Here is a 21621-nt window from a genome sequence, read left to right on the forward strand (position 1 = left end):
TGGCTGGTGTCCGAGCCAGGAGTGTGGGCCAGCTGCCTGTTTCCAGGTCCATGGAGAAGCCCTGTTCAATCTAGCTGTCGTCTGGCACCTGCCTGCCTCTGGGGGAGCTCAGCCCTCCCCGAGCGCTGGCTGCGGGAGCCCAGGGCTCTGACCCTGCCTGACATCCGCCCCCGTTTGCTGACCGTCCCTTCTTGTCTCCTCAGGGAGCTGAATGGGAACAACATCACCCGGATCAACAGGAATGACTTCTCGGGGCTGAAGCAGCTGCGCGTCCTGTGAGTCCCCTGCCCCGAGCGCTCACCCCCTCTGCAGCAGTGTCTGATGGGGGCGGTGGTGCTGCCAGGCCTGCCTGGGGGGAGAGGCCTGCCCGGGCCAGGGCTGACCCAGATGGGTCTCTGCCTTGGCTAAGAGAGAACTGGGGCACACGGGGGAGGGGAACCTGGGCTCACCATAGGGCCCCTGCAGTGGGAAACATGGTTGAAAGAGGGGGTCAGGGGCCATTGGCCCCCTTGGTGACTTGGGCTGGGAGGGGGGAAACTCCTCTGACGGTAAAGGGGGCTGGGATGAAAGGAACGGAGGGGACAGGGGGACAAGAAACAGGGAGCATGTGCCTGAGGGTCCTGCTCCACGTGACTGACCCGGCCACCCGCCCGGAGAGGGGGCTGGGTCGGTCGGCTGACTGGTGACCCCAGTATCCCAGAGGGACTTGGGCCTTGCCCTCTGGCTGGCTCCCTGCCGGCAAGGCCTGCGTGCCCTCCATGGGCGTGGAAAGCGGGTGATGGAAATGGATGCTGCTGGGAGCCAGGCCCGAGCTCTTAGCCGGGAGCTCCTCAGCGGTGCCAAGGAGGAGCCGTGTGACACCCATGGGCTGGGGGCTCCCGGCTCAGGGACCTGGGAGCTCGGCACCATGGAGGGTGCTGGAGGGTGACCACGAGTGGCCTAGCTGGGGCGCCGGTAGATGTCTGAACAAAGCAGCCCTTTCCCTGGCTAGCTCCCAGCGATGCTGACGGGGGTGGCTGGGGTCCTTATGAAGGTGGCCCCTGCTCCAAGGGAGCGTGGCAAGACCTCGGCCGCCCCTGACATGGGCCCTTGCACCCCTGGAATGAGCATGCCCTGCCCAGCCAGTAGCCGGGCAGGTCCCCAGGCTGCGGTGTGGGGGCTTCCCGTGGATTCCCGGCAAGTGAGTGCGCTGCCCCGGTGCATCTCGACTCTGACCCGTTCTCTCTGCCTCCCTTTTCCAGACAGCTGATGGAAAACCAGATCAACATGGTGGAGCGGGGAGCGTTTGATGACATGAAGGAGCTGGAGCGGCTGTGAGTGCCTGAGCACTGCGGGACAGGGACGGGGAGAGGGGAATGGCTGCCATTGCTGCAGACAGCAGAAGGGTCGGTGGTCCCGCGAGCTGCTGGGGGGGCCAGTGGCTGTGCTATTGCATGGAAGGGATTTGGGTGCAGCCCACTACTCTGCCCTGGAGAAAAGCGAGCTCTGAAGTGAGCTCCCTCTGGCTGATCCAGGAGCAGCCTGAGCAAAGACCCTTGTGGGGATGGGAGGGGATAAAGAGAATGGAGTGCGGGTCTGGATCAGACCCTTGTCTATCCCTGCTCTCCAGTACAATTCAGGTGCCAGCAGGATAATCTGCGGGGCAGGACTGTGGGAGTGGTTGAGGTCAGACCCTGTTTGAGGGCAGGGCATGGCAGTGTCTGGGCGGGGCACTGTGCTGGGGGACGGGCCCTGCTCTCTCGCTAACACAGACAGATGGCTGAAGGACAAATCTTTTTATACCCCAGCCGCGGAGCTGCCTGCCGTTTGCACTCAGACGCGTCCCAATCTGCTCCTTTTCTCTTGTGGATCCAAATAACTCCTCACCAATGTGCTTAACGCGTCTGTGTGCAAAGCAGCCATAAGCGCAGCTGGGACCTCGCCTAGCAGCCCCTTCAGTGCAGTGCAAAACCTGCACCAGCAGGTAGATCTTGGCAGCAGAAGTGCTGCCTGCGCACACACCGCCTTGAGCTGTGACCCCATCCGCTCTCTTCCGGGAAGCAGAGTCAGACCTGCACGGGGCTGGACTGGGCAGCCTCCAAGGGACACACGCGTGCTGATGGCTCAGGAGCGGACATTCATCTCAAATCAGAACTGACTCGTGTTCCCGCAGGGCGCCGGGCTGCAGAGGGGGGCATGTGGCTCAGTGGGGGGCTGTCCCCTCTTGGCATCCGCCTGCACAGCAAAAAAAAAAAATAAAGAAAGAAAACGCAGCGGCAGCATGGCTCAGACTCAGAACCTGGGTCAGCTCACTACCGGGCTAAAAATAACCGTGTGGATCTTCCTGCTTGGGCTGCACCTCGGGCTCTGAGACCTCCCCCTTTCGGGTTCCAGAGCCCTGGCCTCAGCCCGAGTGGGAACATCTGCACTGCTGTTTTTAGCCCCATAGTGTGAGCCTAAGTCAGCTGATCTGGGCTCTGAGACTTGCAGCTGTGGCTCTTGTTTCACAGTGTAGACCTGACTGAGGGCCAAACCCGGCATCCCAGTGGAATGCTAGAGGTGCTGTGCTAAGGGAGGTGCTCCACCTTTCAGGTGAGAGAGAAAACTGAAATTGTGACCATTACAGATCCCACAGGGCTGTCACAGGAGTAGGGGTGTCCTGTCCAAGGTACAAGTTGTGCCATTATGTTTTGCATCTTTAAAATCCCCTGTAGTTTCAGTCAGAGGCAGTCTTCTTCACTTTCTGTCCTAAACTGCAATATAATGTTGCTGTGTGCTTTTTAAACAGCTGCTTGTCCTGCCCCAGAGATGTCTGCATTTAACGGTGGAGGAAATAAGATACAACCAATACCAATATTGTATATGTAAAGCACTGCGAACAAGGGCGATACCTGTTCTAGTTCAGTCGTTGTTAAATAAAGACAGCAAAGAGGCCTGTGGCACTTTATAGACTAACAGACGTTTTGGAGCATGAGCTTTTGTGGATGAATACCCACTTCGTCAGATGCATGTAGTGGAAATTTCCAGGGGCAGGGATATATATGCAGGCAAGCTAGAGATAACGAGGTTAGTTCAATCAGGGAGGATGAGGCCCTCTTCTAGCAGTTGAGGTGTAAAAAACAAGGGAGGAGAAACTGCTTTTGTAGTTGGCAAGCCATTCACAGTCTTTGTTTAATCCTGAGCTGATGGTGTCAAATTTGCAGATGAACTGAAGCTCAGCAGTTTCTCTTTGGAGTCTGGTCCTGAAGGTTTTTTGCTGCAGGATGGCTACCTTTAAAATAAATAAATAAAGAAATAAAGAGATGCTAATGCTAAATAAAGAGACTCTGCAAACTGAAAACCTGACTCGTTCAAGCCGATGGGGCAAACGGACTGAGCAGTGGGTTATCAGGCAAAGCTGCAGCTGACACTGTCTGTGTACGTGGGCCCCGCTTCCGAGCACCGCCTCAGCTCTGAGCCTGGGCTGCACATCTTGTTGCACTGAATAAGGTGTAAATTTTTACCAGGGAGAATAATTAACCATCAGAGCAGTTTACCAAGGGCTGTGGTGGAACCTCCATCACTGGCCATTTTTAAATCAAGCTGGGATGTTTTTCTGAACAGTATGCGTTTGGTCAGGAGTCAGGGGCTGGAACAATGTGTACAGTGGGGTGCCGAGAGCCATTGAATCAGATTGTAAAGCCTGTATATAGTGGAAACCACTTCAAGCCAGGGATTGCAGCAGCCCCCCGAAGCCCTAGTCCCAGCACCCGTGTTAGGAGTTATTAGAGTGACCAGAATACATGAACAAAATATCGGGACACGTGGGGGGCAGGTCCGGAGCGCTGCCGAAGCAAAAAAAAAACCGAACAAACCTGAGCCAGAATATCAGATCAAATGGCGTCCCGACCATACATCCGGCGGGACAAACGGCTGCATCTCTGGACGCCGCTATCCAGGGGGTCAGGCTAGGTCGGTGATTCTCAACCTGTGCAGTGCTCTGTGTTACATGGGCTGCATCCACACAACAGATATCCTGCCTGTATGGCCCTGAGGTTGTCACATGGGCTGCAGCTGATTGGGCTGTGGGTTGAGAACCAATGGACCGATCACCATGGTCTGCTTTAGACACATCCCTGCAATGTTCTTGTGTGACTGCTGCTCTCAAACTGAAACCAGTGTCCAGGCAAGGAAACAAAGTCAATTTCTAAACCAGTTCCGTTAAACCAGGGGGACTTCTGTGCATGGACGAGGCCCCCGCTCAGCCGTGGAGCGCTGCCAGCACGTCTCAGCAAGGTGGGGAGGGGGCTGGAACTCCTGCAGCAGGGAGGTAGGGGTGAGCGCTGGTGGGTAGGACGTACAGAGCATGTGGGTCTGGGGCTTTGTTGAAGAAGGAGCCAAGCAGATGCTGAGCAACAGGCTGAATTTAACTGCCCTTTGCCGGGGTCTCTAGCGCTGGCAGGAGATCGCTTGCCTTGGGCTGCACCGCACCAAAGCTCAGACCTGTGCCGATGATGATTTAAGTGCGAGCTGCTGAAACTCAGGCCACATACTTAGGTACCTAAAGGTGGACTTAGGAGTCCAACTTCCGGGGCCCATTGTCAAAGATCTCTTAGTGCCTAGAGGCTCCTGGGCAGGGTGTCCCACACACCCCTCGGCTAGCTATGGACTAAGAAGGCTACCTGCTAAAGAGACAGGTGGTTCTCAGTGGGGAGAATGTGAGCAAGGCCCCGAGTTTGGCCCAGTAACGCTGTAATGACTCTGTAATGTCTATGAGAGACCCTGTATGGGCCCATGGAGCAAACCTTGATCTTTCCAGCTGCTGGCTCCTTCCACTTCCCGTCCCACCCCCCAGCAGTCCTCTCTCCCCGGTGTTCAGAGCTGGGCATTGGGGGTCCTTGCTGGGCTGGGATCATTTGCCTTCCTCCTGGAAAATGTGACTCCCTGTAAGCCTGTCTCTCCATTTCCCCAGACGGCTGAATCGGAACCAGCTGCACACGCTGCCGGAGCTTCTGTTCCAGAACAACCAGGCCCTGTCGCGACTGTGAGTACCTTTCTTATTGCTCGAGGTTACATCCTCTGCCCTGGGATGGCTCAGACAGTGAGGGGGCCCTGGCTGGGTGTGTTGGCGCGGCGAGCTCTCCCTGTGGGAATGCAGCAGAGTTCTAGGGCTTAGATCCAGAGTTCTCAGCTGCTGCACTGGAGTTAGTTGGGGTTTTATCAGAAGGGGAACTAACTGGGATGCGAGGAAACATGTTTAATTGAAGTGACGTAAATCCATTACCCGACGTCTGCAGTATGAAGAGAAATCAGCCGTGGAAGATCTGAAGGATCAGCATCTTTAAAGGCTGTTAAATGTTATTAAAGAGAAGAGCAGTGGCTAACAAACTGCTTAATATCGGGGCTGGCTGAGTAATGTTAGTATTGTGACAGGCAGGTTTGTCTGTGCTAATGTGAAATGTAAAGGAATGCAAACACCCCAGGGCCCTGTCCAGCTGGAGGCCCAGAGACCTTGAAATGTGACATTTTCAAACATGAAGCGAGGCTGTGAGCTCTGGCTTCTCCCATACCTTTGCTATGTCTTTCATTTGGATCTCCTTGTGGGCTTGATTCTAAACTCACTTATACTGGTGTAATCTCATTGACTTGGACAGAGCTACTTCGGATTTACCCTGCTGTCTGTGAGAGAGGAACCATTCCGGCGAGCCCTAAGCCGGGGGGAATTATCTGTAGCTTGGAGATATCAAATGCAAACCGAGGCCAGCAGCAAAGCCCAGCTTTGTGTGCAACACCTTGCTGATTCTGGTAGAGCTGCGTGTGCTGTGTGAGGCGTCAGGGCTGCGTGGACCGGAAAACTGAGCTGCTGTGTTGATTGCATCAGAGCTAGACTTGCTCCTGAAGGTCGGGCTGCTGGTTTTCAATTTGTGCCCCCATGCTGAAATCCAGCTGGCATTCTAGGAGCTGGCTTCCGGGCGTGACATGTTCTGGTTGGCTAGCAACGCCGCTGTGTTGGAAGCCGGTGTTTCTTTGGGCCTTAGAGAAGTGTGGCAGTGGAGGAACTGGCAGGAGGGGGTTGAGGTATTGAGGTGCACAGACATGCGGTTTCATGGAACAGTTTGGTAGGGACACTTTCCCCAGTCGTGACGGGAGCTCTGATTGTGCCTGGACAGCATTTCCATGCGTGTGTATATCCTGCTGTGTAGGGTGGAGCCCTTTTGCGTGGGGTGCGAGCTGGAGGAGATGCTACTGCTGGATGCTTCGGGCTGGCCGTGCTGGAAGTGCTTTCTCTGGCTCAGTGGCAGGCTTGTCTCAGAATCCAGGAAGTCTCCATTGTGCGCTTGCTTTCCCAGGATGGTGGTTTGTTGGTGCAGCGTGTCTCTGGGTTGCATGACTTGTGAGTGGCTGGTCCTGTGTGAACGGTATCATTGGGAGCCCGCACAGGCTGGGCCTGAGCTCTGAGGATTAAGAATGGAATTTCGCGCACATGCTGTTGTGTGAATCTTTCTGGGGTGCCTTTGCCCTTTGGTTCTTGCTGGGCCGGGACCGGCGGAGAAGGCAGCATGTGCTCTACGGAGACAGCAGGCTGTGCATTCAGCGCTTGCCAAGAGCTGCGGCAGGACAGAGCTGGAACCTCTTTTGGGGGGGGATGTTCTCAGGGCCCCTTTTGGGTGGACGCTGGGCAGCTGGGGTGTGACCTACATCTGCCACGGTTCCTTTTCCCACTTCTGCTCTATGTGTGCGCAGAGGGGAAGTGAGAGATGCCTAGTGCTTTCTGGGTGCCGGCCTGGGCCACTATCTAGCCCCTCCGCCTGCACATTCAGCCTCTTTCCAGGGGTGCCGAAGGACTGGAGGATGCAGCCGCACTGCTGTTCTTCTCGTGTGGGAGACCTGCAGCCGGGGAGGGCATGCTGGCCCCAGGAGAACTGAGTGCCCTTAATTATCTCTTCATCCTTTCCATCCCCAGACTGGCAGGTTCTCGCTTTGTTGGCCTGTGAAGTGTGTCTGGCCAGGGGGAGATCGGAGATGGTGGAGGGAAGGTGAAAGCAAGGAGGCAGCTGCTAATAAAACAATGAATGCAAAGGCAGCAGTAACCTTCAGTCACCAATTAGCGTGTTGGGATGCATCTGGATCTGAGGCAGGGACTGCACAGCCTTTCAGAAGGAAAAAGGCACTTGTATGATCGAAGTGTGGGGGTGGGGGGCGACGGGATGGGACACAGCTGGGAGCTGCAGAAGGGGCTGGGGCTCTGGGGACGCTGTGCCGGCGCAGGAGAGGTGCCGTGGTAGACCAGCCTTGGAAGGGGGTGTTATTTGCCTGGCTCCCGTGTTGGTGGTGGGATGCTGGGGGCAGGGTGGTTGATTAGCCTGAGCTGGCTCTCCCCCGGCACCGCGCCCTGGAGAGTGTTCCCCGAAGTGTCCGAACGGGCCCTTGGCAGGTGGATTCCTGCCACTCAGTGCCCAGCGGTGCCCATGGCTGCTCTGGCTTGCGTTGGAGGCGGCACGCTGGGCAGCGGGTCCTGACAAGGGGCATCTCCAGAGGCCTGCGAAGGAGCAGCTGCCTGGCTCAGAGCACAGCGCTGGCCCCTGTTGTTAGGGGCTCCCCTGGGGACCGGGAGAAAATGCTTCAGGCCATTTCTCAGCACAGGCCGGGCCCTGCCCCCATCCAGGTGCGGGGGAGAAGGGAGGGGAAGTGGCTGGAAGATTGTTTCCTCCGCTTTGTGTGTGAGAGAAAAGGACAAGAGACGGGGTGGCCTGTGCCAAGCACCCTGAAAAGGGCCCGTTTCTGAGGCAGCCGTTACTATGGCACCAGATGACTTGATCTGGCGCTTTGCCATTGGTCAGCGACTGAGCTCCCATTAGCTCGTTTACCTTGGAAACACCAGGAGCGGTTGGCGGAGGGTTGATCCCCCGGCCCAGATTCTCTTCCCAGGCGAGTTTCAGGCCTGCGGATGTCCTGGGGGTCAGTCCATGCTGGTCCCCACCCCGTGCAGGGCTCAGACTCTGGGCTTGACCCCCGTCTCCCCAGCCTGAGAGCAGGCTGATTCTTACCACTGCTCTGGCTGGAATAACCCCTGTGCCACAGGGGCTGATACAGACTTGGTGCAAGGAAACAGAGGCAGCCTTGCTCAGACACCGTGGCCCTGAGCGCTGGGTAGGTGCCCAGATGCACAGCGAGTCCCCGTAATGCTGCAGTAGAATCAAGCCAGGCCGAGAATGCTGGAGAACCTAGTTCGTGTTTTTCCCCGATTTGATTTGTATTGCAGCCAAGATGAGCAGATTAGCCGGGAGCAGGAGCCGGAGTTCTAGCGGCTAGGAGGAGGGCGAGGAGTGTGGCTGTACGTTACAAGGGAGCTTGTATACGTGCCTTGCGTCTCTTTATACAAATGTTCTATCTGTCCGTCCAGCCTGCTGTCCGGCACTGTGGTATCTGGGCGCCTCCGCGTCTCATTTTTGAGGGTAAAACCTCTGCTCGAGGAAGAGTTTGTGCTTTTTAAACAGTTGTGAATTTTCTTGTGGTGAGTTGATTTGTCCCTGGGCTGTGGTTGTCGGGGCGGTTTGGCCATTCTGGGTGGCTGGGTTCTCGGGACCATTCTTGTGGGGGGGAAAATCTTTTAACAGCGCAATTACAAATTCTGCATCACAATCATCCCCTTGTCTCCATCCAACTTCCACAGCAAATGTAAACACCAGATGCTAATAGGATTCTGGGCAACAGCCTGGCTTGAAGGCAAGTTGGCTGTCTCAAGAGGCGGGGGTTCGAGGGCGGTTGAGTCACACAGTATGGTCCTAGACTATCTCTAGGTGCAGCCCGTAGCTTGGAGCAGTTTCCTTTGGTGCTGCTGACCCAGTGATCTCCTTCAGCAGGTTGACTGGTTTGGACTTTGTGTGAGTGGGAAGAGTGGGCTAGTGGACGGGACGCTGGGCTGGGGCCCAGGCTCCCTGTGAGCCCTCAGGCAAGTCACTTCCTCTAGCCTATGTCTCAGTTCCCAGCTGTGAGCAGAGATAATAGTTCCTGCCTCACAGGGTGTGCGAGGGTAGAGCCCATGACTGAGTGTGAGGGGGCTGAGGGCCAGGCAAGCCCCTGGACGGACGTCTCGGCAGCTCTGCAGGACAGGCTTTGTTGGCACAGCCAGCAGGTTTAGAATAAGCTCCTGTGCCCACCAGAGAGCTGGTCCCAAGAGTCCGTTCACAAATGTATTGTAAAGGGTTAAAACCAGGCTGGGGCTGCCAGCTTGGAGTGTGTGAAACGGTGGATCAGTGCCCAAAATTGGCATATGTCATAGCAGCTGATAACGCACCCTTCCAATTAATTATGGATTGGCATTTCTCTTGGTCTCAGCTCTGCGGAGGTGGAGCATGAGGAAGGGCTGTCCTGCTTCAAAGGCTCCTATTACATAAAAAGAAAAAACAATGAAGGTAATGAGTGCAAAACGTGAACATTTTCATTTTAATCTGTGCCGGGTTTTAATCCCGTCAGAGGGATACAGATGTGAGGTGGCCCCTGCGGGGTCTGGGATGGCGAGAGATGTCACGGCTCCCTCTCTTTTTTTACGGTGTGATTATTTATAGTCCATGCTGGTGTGCATGGAGCTGTGCAGACAGCTGAACAGGGGCCATCCCTGCCTTGAACAGCTCCTGGTCTAACGTGCAAGTGTCCGGACAAAGGGGGGTGCAGGAGAGATGTAAATGGGCGGCGGGGACAGCTTGAAATCCTTTCCACCCTTGCTTTGTGTGGTGTGGTAGCTCTTAGCCCTTAGCCTGTTTCTGCTGTGGCCTCCCTCTTCTTATTTTGTTTGTTTGTTCCAACCGTTTCCTTTATGAGTGTGTTTTAGCCCTTTCCTGGTAGGGAAAATAGCAGTTGCCAGGACTCTCTGAAATGTTGTTTTTTGAAACTGTGACTATGCCTGGATCCAGATTTTTCAGATCCCAGCTGCTCTTTGATGGTCCGAGCGGCTCCTCCTGCTGCTAACTCCCCTGTCTCTGTGCTGGCTTTTGTATCCCAAGCTGTGCGTAAGCTCAGGCGAGCTGAGCAGAGAGAAGGTGCATGTCCTGTGTCTAATCCTTCGCCGAGAGAAGTGCTGCGGGGTACGTGAAGGAGGAAGGTGTGTGTGAAACCAAACACTCCCTTGCTGTAGGGTCTATTTCGTTACAATTGTTGTCCTCGTTATGAGCTGGTACGTTCCAGCAGTAACATGGAGCTCCGAGGGTCGGAGGGTATTCCAGGAAGGGTCTGGAACTTGTCTGCAGTGAGGTAATCCTGAATCCAGAGACACTGGGCCAGATTCTGCTTCTCTACACTGGTGTCAGTCCAGAGAAACTGCGCTCTCTGTCTGTTAAATTACTCTGGATTTACTCTGCCATTACTGCCAGCCAAGCCTGTCCCGTGCCCTGCAGTGTTAAGTGCAAGTCCAGGTGAGTGCGGGGTGTGACTGGTCCCTGCAGGGCTGAGAGTATGGGGCACACGCAGTACTCCAGTGTCTGTGCAGCCTGGAGCTCCAGAGGGAACTGGAGCCCATGGAGGCTTTGCTGGGATTCCCACCCGGGCAGCAGAACGGGCTAGTGACCTGAGCACAGTCAGGAAGGCAGCAGCTGACTGAGTGGGAGGCTCAGGAGACTGATGGCAACACTCGCTGCCCGGGGATCCTGTCAGCCATTTCCCGTAGGGTGCCGCCTCGCCCTGGCACTCCCGGATCCACACTGCTCCTGAACGGGAGACTCTGGATTTAAATGAGAGGGGCTGAGGCGGGAGCGGGTCCCAGAGCAGAGCTGGTCTATGTGCAGAGTCACACTAGTTTACCTGGAGGTGAGATTTAAAATTGATTTAATCCAGCCAGTGCCAAGGGCCACGCGGATGCTCTTAGCTCCTGTATACGTGTCTTAGGCTATGTGGATATAGCTTGGCTAGGAACAGGTCTAAGTTAAACTGAAATAAGCCCGTCTAGAACTGAATCTAGAGTGTCAGCAAGGGGCTTTGCACCGATTTAACTAGAAACTGGTGCAGTCTGAGTGTGTGAACAAGGCAGTACAGCTCCTCCCTTCCCCGACCTGTCTGCCCTGCAGAGCAGGCGCTGGGTTTTGTTGTCTCAGGCTGCCCTGCGGGGCAGGTGGTGGCTGGGCAGGGAGATCCCCTTGGGGGAGCCTTGTGGATCGGGTTGTGGCAGTTCCGTTGGGACTGGCGCCTTTGATAAATGAAGGCGGCTGAGCCGGCTCTGCTGGGCTCGGGCGATAGTGCTGCAGAACCAGCCCACATTCCCCGCGCTGCCCTGCCACTGAGCCTCAGCCTGCCCTGCAGAGACCCCCGGGCAGCCAAGGGCCAGCAAGAGCCAGTCATGGCATGGCTGCTCGCACCGGAACTCCTAGGGCACTGCCCAGCTGTCAGACTGCAGCAAGGTCAGTCTCACCTGCGGGGGGTGCAGCTTGCTGACCTAGAGGTGACAGGCTCCGATTGCTTCTCACCTGAGCCCTGCAATCCCCAGCACCTCCCTGCCTCGCTGGAGCAGTGGAGAGAGAGGCCGGTCTGAGTGCAGAAATGGTTTCTGGCTCCTGTGTCAGCAGGGGCCGCTGCACAGAGGTATTGCCTGCAATAAGCGATAGGAGCATGGGAGGGCCAGGTAACGGGGGTCAGCTAGGAGAGAGGGGAAGAGGCTGGGGGAGCTGCTCAGGAGAGAGGCGGCTTGGCATGGGAGCTGCCGAGAGAGGGAACATAATGCTCTTAGATCGCTGAAATTCCCAAAACCTGAGCAAGGGAATAAACCTGCTTTTGTGCTGCCTAGGGGATTTCTTCTCCCATGGCTGGCTCAGCTCTCAGTTCCTCTGCAGAGAAATGCCATTCACGTAGTGCAGTTCCTTGTCTCTACACCCAGGAGTGGAGTCTGGCCCTCTGTCGCTGCCTCCTGAACAACCTGCTCAGGCAACGCTTCGTCCTCTGGCAGGCCGGCTGCAGCTCCCCCAGGCGTGCTCCAGGGTAAGCCAGAAGCTAAATTCGCCGAGCTGGGACTTGCTCCCCTGACGCTGCTGCTGGGTGATACACCTCTCTGGCTTGCTGCAGGGTGAGCCAGTCTCGGACAATGGCTCTCCGGCTCCCTGGTGCTGCAGGAATTTGTATGAAACTTGCTTTTTCTGTTAAGAGGTGACTTCCTCCTGGCCTACAAATCCCTCCCTGGAGAAGGATCGCTGAGAACAGAGGGCACTTTGAGATCCAGCGCTTGGAAGCTGATGCTAGACAAATTCAGATTTCAAATGCAGCACGCATTTTTAAGAGTGAGCGACACGACCCATGGAAACGACATACCTGGGGCCAGGTGGATTCTGTGTTAAATCGTGTGTAAAGCACCCGTGCTAGCTCAGCCAGCAGCTGTGGGCTGGAGGCAGGCGACGCTGGAGAAGGTGCTGTGGCTTGCGCCCTGCAGGAGGCCAGGCCGAAGGGTCAGTATGGTCCCTTCTGGCCTTGACATCTGTGACTCTTCGTTGCCATGTTAGTAAAGCAACGAGGCAGGTAGATGCTGGCAGTGCAGCACTCACCGCTATATGGTGGGTCCGAAGCCCTTCCCAAACTGCCCCTCAGAGCCCTGAGAGAGCGAAAGGAGGAACAGCTGGGAACCTGTGGCGTGCGGCAGGGGGTAAGCTGCCAGGGCACACGCTGGGTAGGATCGGAGCCTGACAGAGCCCAGCTCTGCTGACTCCCAGGCCAGAGTATCAAATCGCAGTCCACTCTTGTGGCATGTTATGGTCTGAAATCCCATTAGTCACTCGGCTCCGTGCTGCAAGTAGCGTTTCTCCATCCCCGTTATGGAGGGGATTGGAATGTGCTCGGAGTCTCTGACCTGACCTGAACTCTGGGAACCACAGGCAAGAACCAACAGAGACGATCCCAGAATGCATGCGCAGGGGCCTCGCTCAGCCTGACCTCTCGGGACAGGCAGGACTGTCGGCTCCCCAAGCCCCACTCCCACCTCCCTTGACCTGCTGGGAATGATCAGGGCCCTTGGCTTTCCCAGCCCTTCCCCCTCTGTACTGCTGGGGACAGCCCGGGCTGATGGCTGGTCGGGGCCAACGCCAACCCAGGCCTGGGTTCAGACGTATTCTCTGAGGAGCCATTTCTTGGAATTAAGACCAAGGCTTCTCTCCCAGACTCCCGCGGGGTGGCTGTCCGGTGCCCTGGGACCGGCCATGTGCTCTGCTCAGGCCTCAGCTGAGAGGGCAGGGGCACCTGTCTGACGCTACAGGACCCTCCCTCGGACAGGGTCCCACAAGGGCCTGCCTTGTCAGGTGTGAAGTTGGGGGCAGACAACGATCAGGTCTGGGGCAGGGCAAGCGCAGGGAGAGGTTGGATATCCAGCGTCTCGTTTCCTGAATTGACATGAACGGAGCTCGCCACGGGCAGATGAGTGCCTTGCTGCTGTGGTCTGCCCCCTGCGCAGGGTGCTGCGCTCTGCCCTTGTCCCCTGCTTTCTCTCTCGCCAGTCCCAGCTGCATATGGGGACAAAGTCGCCGCTCACGGGGTGGCCCAAATCCTTTGTGTCCATGCCAAGGCGTGAGGCAGGGAAGGCTCCAGGGGCTGGAGGGCCCCAGAATAACTGGCAGAAAGATCCAAACAGGCAAGTCAGTGTGTTGTGCTCCCTTGTTTACATCTCCGCTGGAACCAGGGGCTAACTCCTTAATCGGCCCCGGTGGCTGGAAACTGGGCGATCTGAGATTTCACTGGAGGACACACGACCCCGCCGACCCCGTCACAAACTGGGTTTAATTAAACTGTCAGTGCTGGACGGAAGAACAAAGGCCCTGCGGTTTCCCTCTGCTAATGCAGTTGGAGGACGGTGTCTCCTGCGAAACGCAGAGCTGTTAAGAATGGACAAGGCAGGTTCCTGGCCCCCATCACACATCTGTCAGGCTGAAAGGCAAGAAGGGGAGCGGGGGGCTGGAGGCTTTTCCCCAGCTTTTCTGAGCGCACCTGATCCCAGGCCTGTGAGTGTTTTTCCAGTGGATCTCAGAGTCCTGCACTGGGAAGGGGTTGTGGGATATTTCTTATAACTGCCCTGGATTTCTTCTTTCTCTGCTTCTCCACCCTGCCTTTAAACCTCGCTCCAGAAATTGCTTCCCTCTAGCAGCTGCCACCAGGCACTGTGCTAGAGAGAGATGGGAAAGGCCACAACAGCAGAGCGAGAACGTATGGTGGTAGCTAAATATGGCAGGAACAGTGTCAGAGAGGCAGGCGCGTGGGATGGAAAACTGGTAGCCAGAGGTGTTAAGATATACTATAAATAAGGAGATGTTAAAAGGAAAAGCGAGCAAAGGGCTGGAGGAGGAGGAGAGCAATATGATCAGATGCCGCTAGCAATTCAGCAGCAGATGGTCCTGTAATGGCTGGGAGACAGAACCACTCTGTCAGAGGACGCTACCAAAGGGAGCTGTGAACTCAAGGGCAGTGTGAGAACACATGTAGGATGGGGACAGACGGCTTAGGGATGGCAAGACCAGCATGTTCCAAAGTGGTTCCTGAATTTGGGGGGAACCTGAGACATCTTGGGGGTGTTGGAGCCCAGCGCCTATGAACAGGGGCCCTTCCCGGCGTCTGAAATGGGGCTGCCAGCCTCCGCGGGCACTGTCAAAATGTCAGCCTCCACGTATGGGTCAGCAGAAGCAATTAAAAGCCGCCGTCGGCTCTGCCGAGAGTGGGCAGCTCGGTTAGCCACCATCCACCAGCCTGGCCCGGCACAGGTCTGAGAGCAGACAGCTGAGAGTAAGGAACTGTGGACCAGTCTTCAAAAAGAAGACATGTCCCGTTGGTTTGCCGAAGCTCTGCGCAGCCAAGAGGCTGGACTGGATTACAGGAGCCAACGGGAAGTGACTAAGCACAGGCAGGAATGCACAGCACAGGGCCACACTAGGGATCTCCTCCTGCTACCAGAGAGTCAATACAAAACTCCCAGGCGATTCAGGGGCCAGCCAAGCCAGCCGCACCTTGTCGCCAGAGAGCATTAGAGGTGCTTCCAGATTGCGCTGATCGTGACTGGGAGCGCGGTGAGTGGTGCAGTACCAGCGGTGCCCTGCCGGGGTCGCTGCTGGGCACGGGTTATTTGGTGGAATCGAGTTGCAGACAGCCGGCGGCTGGATGTCTTGTGGGCACAGGAGAGGCTAGTGGGGTAATACATTGAGACTAGCGCGAGATTCAGTGCGGGTTTAACTCTTACACCAGGACTGAATGGGACCCAGCTGTGTTTAGAAGAGCAGGCAAGACTCACCCAGTGATGGCAAGTGATCTGGAGCAGTGCAAAGGATCCCTCCCCGCAGAGCAATACCCTGGTGGGACAGCGCAGCAGGAAGCTGATCACTGATTAGTAACACAGCTAGGTGGCCCTTGCAGCATGAGCCTGCCGCTCAGGTGGGCGGTGTCCGTGCCAGGTGCAGCTTGTGAGTCCCGAGCAGCAAGGGGCAGAATGGGGCAGGCCTCCTCAGTTCCCCGGGGTAGGGACCAGTGCTACAGAACGGAAGTGATTGATCAAAGAGAGCCAGGAGCAAACACATGTCAGTGCAGTACTGGGGTCCAGACTTTAAACACAGCCCAGTCGGGAAATCCAAGGTTTGGGTTCCCACCGAAGTCATAGCCCCCTCCCCTCCCCACAGACCCCACTTTGTGCTAGCATCCACACGGTTAGATTTGTGCTTTACAGTGAAATAGCCTGTTCTCCAGTAACCCCAGCGCGCGGATGCTCTCTGACAGCGGGTTCGGCTCCCAGAAGAAATGAGAGAGAGCCTGTCGCTTGGGTAATTTAACACGAGACGAGATAACGCCTCGCCCAGCAGAACAGACTGCTGGGAACAAGCCTGCACTGACCCCTGGGGAAATTAACATGATGGGACTTGAGATACCTTTCCCATTTCCAGCTCTATCATTTCCCATCTGTGAACGGGTTTCTATTCCAGAGCCGTCCCCTCTGGCGTCAGGGCCCTTCAGCTGCCGGATTTGCTCCCTCCTCCGGTCCCTGTGCTGCTGCGGTGTGTCTCACCTGTGCTTGGCGGGCAGCTTGGGCGTGCGAGGTGGACCCTGCTAGAGATTTCTGTGCCTCTGGTTGTGTAGGTGGGCTCTGATACCCACCCCATCCCTCCACTCAGTGGCCCCAGCCCCTGCCTTCCGGCTCATGCATGACCCAGGTGCCGCGGAAGGACTGATTGGGACAGGAATGCCATGTCTGCACTCAGCTGCCAGCAGGGCATTTCCTGGGTGCCAGAGGAGCTGAGGGCAGCTGTGATCAGAAGCGCATGGTGCTGTTTGGAAGGGGAATGGACGTCTGAAGCAGCCTCTCCCAACCTTTCTTGGAGGTCTGGATATGAGTGACCAGTGTGTCTCCCAGCAGTGTGGCAGCGCTTCCCTGTGAATCTAGGCCATACAGGGAGGGGCAGAGGATTCTGCCTCCTCCCATGCTTGGCACCAGTGGCTGCTGCCCATCCAGAGGAGGCCTGCATGGAGGCGAAGGGCAACTCCATAGCCCCTGGAAAGGCAGCAGCCCCTGGTCAGTGCTGTCTACGGGGACTGAGAACGGCCAGCTGTCAGAGCCTTGGCCAGCCAGGCGGTGAATCGGAGGGGTGCTGCGGGCCGGGGCAGAGCCAGAGGTGGTGCCTGGGAGCAGGACCTGTTTGGAGTCTGCATCTGTGTGAAGTGCTCGCCTCGCCTGGGTTCCGCACCCTTCTTCCAGCGCCTCCGCTGGGAGCCCTGGTGCTGTTCCCCACTGCTCGGGAGAGCCTGTGTCTCTCCTCCCCTTTGAAGGGGAGTCCCGGTATTAGGCATGGCCAGCGTGAACCCCGCCTCACCTCTGAGACTCGCCCCGAGCCGCCGGTCCCTGCCCGTTCAGCCAGAGCACAGACTTGGAGAGCTTGCCTGGGGTCTGCCGCCTGTCCTACCCCAGCGTGAGCATCGCTGATGCCTTCTGATTTACCCCGGCTCAGTACACATGCACACTGCCAGCTCCACGTGCACCCAGACACCCCCCCTGCAGCCCAGAGGCATGGTGCATCCTTACACGCATCCCCCTGCCCCAGGAAGTGCACCGCTGATCTCTGATCTCATTACAGCCTCGGCAGGAGGCTGCAGAACTCCCTGAGGTGACAGCTCAGCTCGTTAAAATCCAGCTGATGATCTTCAGCCTTTGTTGGCTGACGGGAATCTCTGCCACTGGGTTTGGTGTGTTTGGCCCCAGGGCCTGGCTCCTGTATCAGGCCCCCTCCCCTGCACCCCCCGGAACACATACAGAGTGAGGCTTGTCAAATGAAGTCGGTGCTAAGATCTCCTGGGCACCTGGCTGCCAGCCTACAGGCCAGACTCTGCATCTGGCTACACTTTGCTTTCCTCGAGCCTGATTCTCCACTGCCCTCCCCTCCTGTGGCCCTGCCCTCCACCCCAGTCTGGTAGCCTCTTGTGCTTGCTTCACACACAGGCTGAGCAGTGAGTGGGTTTCCCAGTGGAAATCTCACTGACCTGAGGCCAGAGACAAGAGTGTAAAGCACTGGGACAGGTTAGCAAAAGCGTAGTCTGCCCGGGTCTGGGGCCATTGCCTGTGACTTGCTGCTGGCCTCGTCCTCGCTGCGGCCGCACCAGTACGAGCAATGCTGTGAGTGCTGTGTGCTGCAGGGACTGGTCAGGGTGCCCGAGTCCTTTCTACACTAGTGCTCCCACCATCACTGCCCCCCAGAGTGATGCGTGGACCAGTCAGAGTCATGGGCCCCGCCCTGAGGAGCTCGCCGCCTGAGCCCTGCCCTGGGCCCAGAAAGCCCTCGGGTCTGGGAGATGGGTCACTCCCTGTTCTGGGGTCCATTGGCTGAGTGGTGGAGGGGGAATGTCTCGACTGGGCTCTCCTCAGCCTGGCTTTTGTGCCTGTGATGTTCGCTCTGGAGCAGTGTGCCCCCACCATCAGCCTCTCCCTCTTCCCCGCGAGGGCAAGGGGGCTCCTGGCAGGCTCTCACGCCAGGTGCCGCACCCCGACAAAGGCCCCTCTGTCAGGGAAGGAGCGAGGTGGTGTGGCAGAGGGAACGTGGCCGGAAGGTGTTCGTCGAATACCAATCAGGGGGAGGGGACGTTTTGAGTCCCCCTCCGCCTGCTCTGCTGGGCGGGGAGGGTGGGGGCGTTACGCTCTGAGAATGTAACCCCCCACCCGGGGGTCTGACTCCAGAAGGGGAGGGCTCCGCACATGCCCAGAGGAACAAAGAGTCACTGTGGCGCAGTGACAGCTCCAAGGAAATGCAGGGAGACAAATGAGGCACTAATAGGTGGGGAGGTTACCTAGGAAAAGGGGGCCAGCCGAGCTGGCAGGCCATCGGGCACCCCGGGAGCCAGGCCGAGCAGGGCCGGAGGGAGGAGCACCATGCAGACGGGTGGGAGCATTGTGGCCAGGCCTGGAGGAGAAAGGGCTGATCCAAGGGGAAAGCGGAGACCCCAGGGAGGAGCCCGAGGGCTCCAGCCTGACCGCAATGGGGCTGCAGGTTCTGGAGACGCGGGCCCCAGAGACTGGCAGCCGCCCGCTGTCCTGGTGTCAGGCCTACAGTTGAGAAGGCTGTGCTTGAGAGTCATCAGCTGCTTGCTCCTTCCCCAGGCTGCCTCCCCTGCCCCTGTACAAGGTGTGGGGCGCTGAGCTAGAGTAGCCCCTGCCCCATGTCCTAGCCAGCTACAGGTGAACTGTAGGGAGGAAGAGGTGGCTTTGGGATGGCTGTTCCATGGAGCCGAGGCCGGTGCAGAGGTCACTGGAGCAGGGCTTGGAAGGAGGGCCAGGCCCCATCCCTGCTAATCGCAGATCTCCGCAGTCTGGACACTCTCTAGGCTGGAGCTGGCCAATGCTTCCAGGAGGAGCCTAGAGCAGGGCAGGCAGGAAAGCCCTAGCACTCCTGCCCCCAGGCAGCTCTGCCTCGGCACTGTGGTACGTGCTGCTCCAGGACTAAAGGCTGGGCCTGAGCCCTGTGGCCTGGCTGCAGTTTCCAGAGGCTGTGTCTTACCCTGGCTCACTGTACAGGAGAGAGCAGGGTCACCAGCGCTCGCAGTTTGGCTGTAAAGCTCCAGCTCCTGAGCCAGGTGGTTCCATGGAAGGTGGCGCTTTCACCCAGAAAACGTTTCTGGTTCTTGCGATTGTGGAGAAAAGTCTGAAATGGGATTCTAAAGGTGCAGAAACCAGAAAGCATATAGCAAAAGACCCCCCCCACACACCTTTTAAAAAACGTCGTGTGATTTTTTAAATCCAGTCTCATGACTTTTGAATGCCTGGGACTTAATGCCACTTAGTGCCTTAATGCCACTGGCAGTGGGAAATGCCTGTGCGTCTCACCGAACAGAACAGTGCACAAGCTAAACGCCAGGGGACTCTCTAAAGTCTTGTAGGAAGTTTTTCCCACTGTAGTGCCCACCAGCCCCAGGCCCTCTCCCTGGTTAGGGTCTGAGATGGGCCCGCGGCACAGATCTGGGGTCCAAATCTGAACCGCCCTGAGTCTGGGGGCATTCGGCTCTGGGATTTTGTTTTGCTCCATTATCCATTTGGTGCATCTTGGGTGTCAGAAAGGAGAGAGACTGTGGCTGAGTTGGCTGCTTGGAGATACCCTCTCCCACCCTCTGTAATGAATACGTCACAGGCTTGAGCCTGTAGGTGTTCGTTAGCCTCCAGCATTTCCTCAGCAATGGGCAGGCTTGAGCCCTATATCCCCTACTGTGGCCAACTGCCCCCTTGCCTGCTTTCCTTGGGGCGGCTGCACTAGAGAGATTACGCAGCGCGGGTGCACCAGGCCGTGGGAGCTCTCCTACGTAGCTGCTCTAAGCCGCCGGGAGAGACTTCGCCCGGGGTCACTAGTGTCGCTGAGGGGAGGGGTTTATTCATCCCCTGAGCGCCAGACGTTACGCTGACACAAGAACAAGTGCACACAAGGTTGTTACAAGGAGGAGGGAGGTAAATTGTTCTCATTAACCTCTAAGGATAGAACAAGAAGCAATGGGCTTAAACTGCAGCAAGGGCAGTTTAGGTTGGACATTAGGTAAAACTCCCTACCTGTCAGGTGGTTAAGCACTGGGATAAACTGCCCAGGGAGGTTGTGGAATCTCCATCACTCAGGTGTTTAAGAGCAGGTTGGACAAACACCTGTCAGGGCTGGTCTGGATAATCCTTAGTCCTGCCGTGAGCACAGGGGCTGGAGTAGCTGAGCTCTCGAGGTTCCTCCCAGTCCTATGATTCTGTGATTCTAAGCTGCAGTGTAGACATAGCTTCAGAGATCCCACCCGCTTTCCTTGCTCTCTCTCTGTTTGTCCTTCTGTAACTGGTTAGTGCTTTGGGGCAGGGACTTGCGTTTGTTCATGTCTGGAAAGTACCCAGCACATTGTGGGCACTGCTGAAACCAAGCGGTTAAGAACCAGGAAAGTGTGATTATGGTTGTTCTAGCGCTAGTCAGAACGTTTGGATTTGGATCGAGCTCTGAGGCAAAGAAGAAATGTTGGCTTCAGTTTTCGGTTCGGCTGCATGTCCAACAAGCATCCACTACCCCTCATATTTTGTACCATCATTTGCACCATTTAAATGGCGCCTACTCGCCCCTGGAGTTCCCTTTTCATTCCAACAAATGGATATTTGCAGCTCACAAGACAATCAACAGCAAGTAGAAGCTTAATTTTCCTAACGCTGGGGCAGCGCTGCTGAATACCGAGCTGGTAAAACACGAAGGAACTCTTGTCTCCCCAAATCCCCTTTCAGCCCCTCCCCTATGTTACAGAATGTTTGTCCACCAAGGCCTGTTCCACCGAAAGAGTTAAACACGAGCTAATCCTTTGTTTATCCATGTCAGTAGCAGAATAAAAACACCTTCTCTCTGGTTTTTTTTTCAGTTCAGAAAGTAAAAAAAGAAAAGATTCCTGTCCTTCAGTAATTGGGGTACAGAAAATGGAGAGACAAGGCAACCGCCTACCAACTCATTACATATGCCCAGGCAGCCGGCAGATAGGGGAATTTGCAGAGCCTTCTGATTAAACTTCATTTATGATGCACTTTATACGGCCTCACCTGCCCACTGATCTCTCACCATCGAGAATACTTCTAACAAGCCAAACCCAGCAGCTGCTTCAAGCAGCCCCCTTTTGAAACAGCCTCTTGGAGGAAATGTCTCCTCTCCCCGTGTCCTCCAGATGGCAAATTTGTCTCCATAAATTCCACCAGGATGAGGAGGATTCAGGCTTGCCCCAGTGCCGTGTGGAGCTCTTCAGAGCTGGAACTGGGTCTGACAATGGGTTTGTTGCAGTGTCCTGTGCCGGGGTGGGGTGGGGGTCAGTCCTGATTCAGGTTTTAGGGCATGACCGTGATATACATAATAGCCAGAGCACAGAGCAGCTGGAAGCAGGATTTCGGATGGGATAGAGAGCACAGTTCCAGCCCCGATGGCTGTGATGTACTGGAGATTATCATCAACTATCAGACTTCACAAATAAAACTGCTGTGATAATTTTCCTCCCATTCCAAGGCAGACTGTAAACGAGGTGGCGCCAGGGCTCGTCCCTCTCTGGGGAGGAGGGGAGCCACGCCAGCCCACTCTGCTCTGGTTGGCCCGGGAAGTTAGCCCAGTAGTCCTTGCAGTACTTATCCGCCCGACAGGCGAGGGGCTCAGGCCCTCCGGCAGGGCTGAGCCGTAACAACTGCGAGGCGCCGGTTCC

General features: G+C 56.5%; 1 protein-coding gene across 1 annotated transcript in view; it reads left to right on the top strand.

Annotated features, from left to right (window-relative positions):
• Window positions 1-207: 207 nt before the first annotated feature.
• SLIT1 (slit guidance ligand 1) overlaps window positions 208-21621 on the top strand; it is a 119826-nt gene continuing 98412 nt past the window's right edge. Inside the window, 3 exon segments of the mRNA XM_030570290.1 lie at window positions 208-275; window positions 1242-1313; window positions 4931-5002. Coding sequence (XP_030426150.1) covers window positions 1249-1313; window positions 4931-5002 — 137 coding nt within the window. The 5' untranslated portion in view covers window positions 208-275; window positions 1242-1248.

This window comes from Gopherus evgoodei, chromosome 7, assembly GCF_007399415.2.
Source record: "Gopherus evgoodei ecotype Sinaloan lineage chromosome 7, rGopEvg1_v1.p, whole genome shotgun sequence".
Classification (NCBI taxonomy): domain Eukaryota; kingdom Metazoa; phylum Chordata; order Testudines; family Testudinidae; genus Gopherus; species Gopherus evgoodei.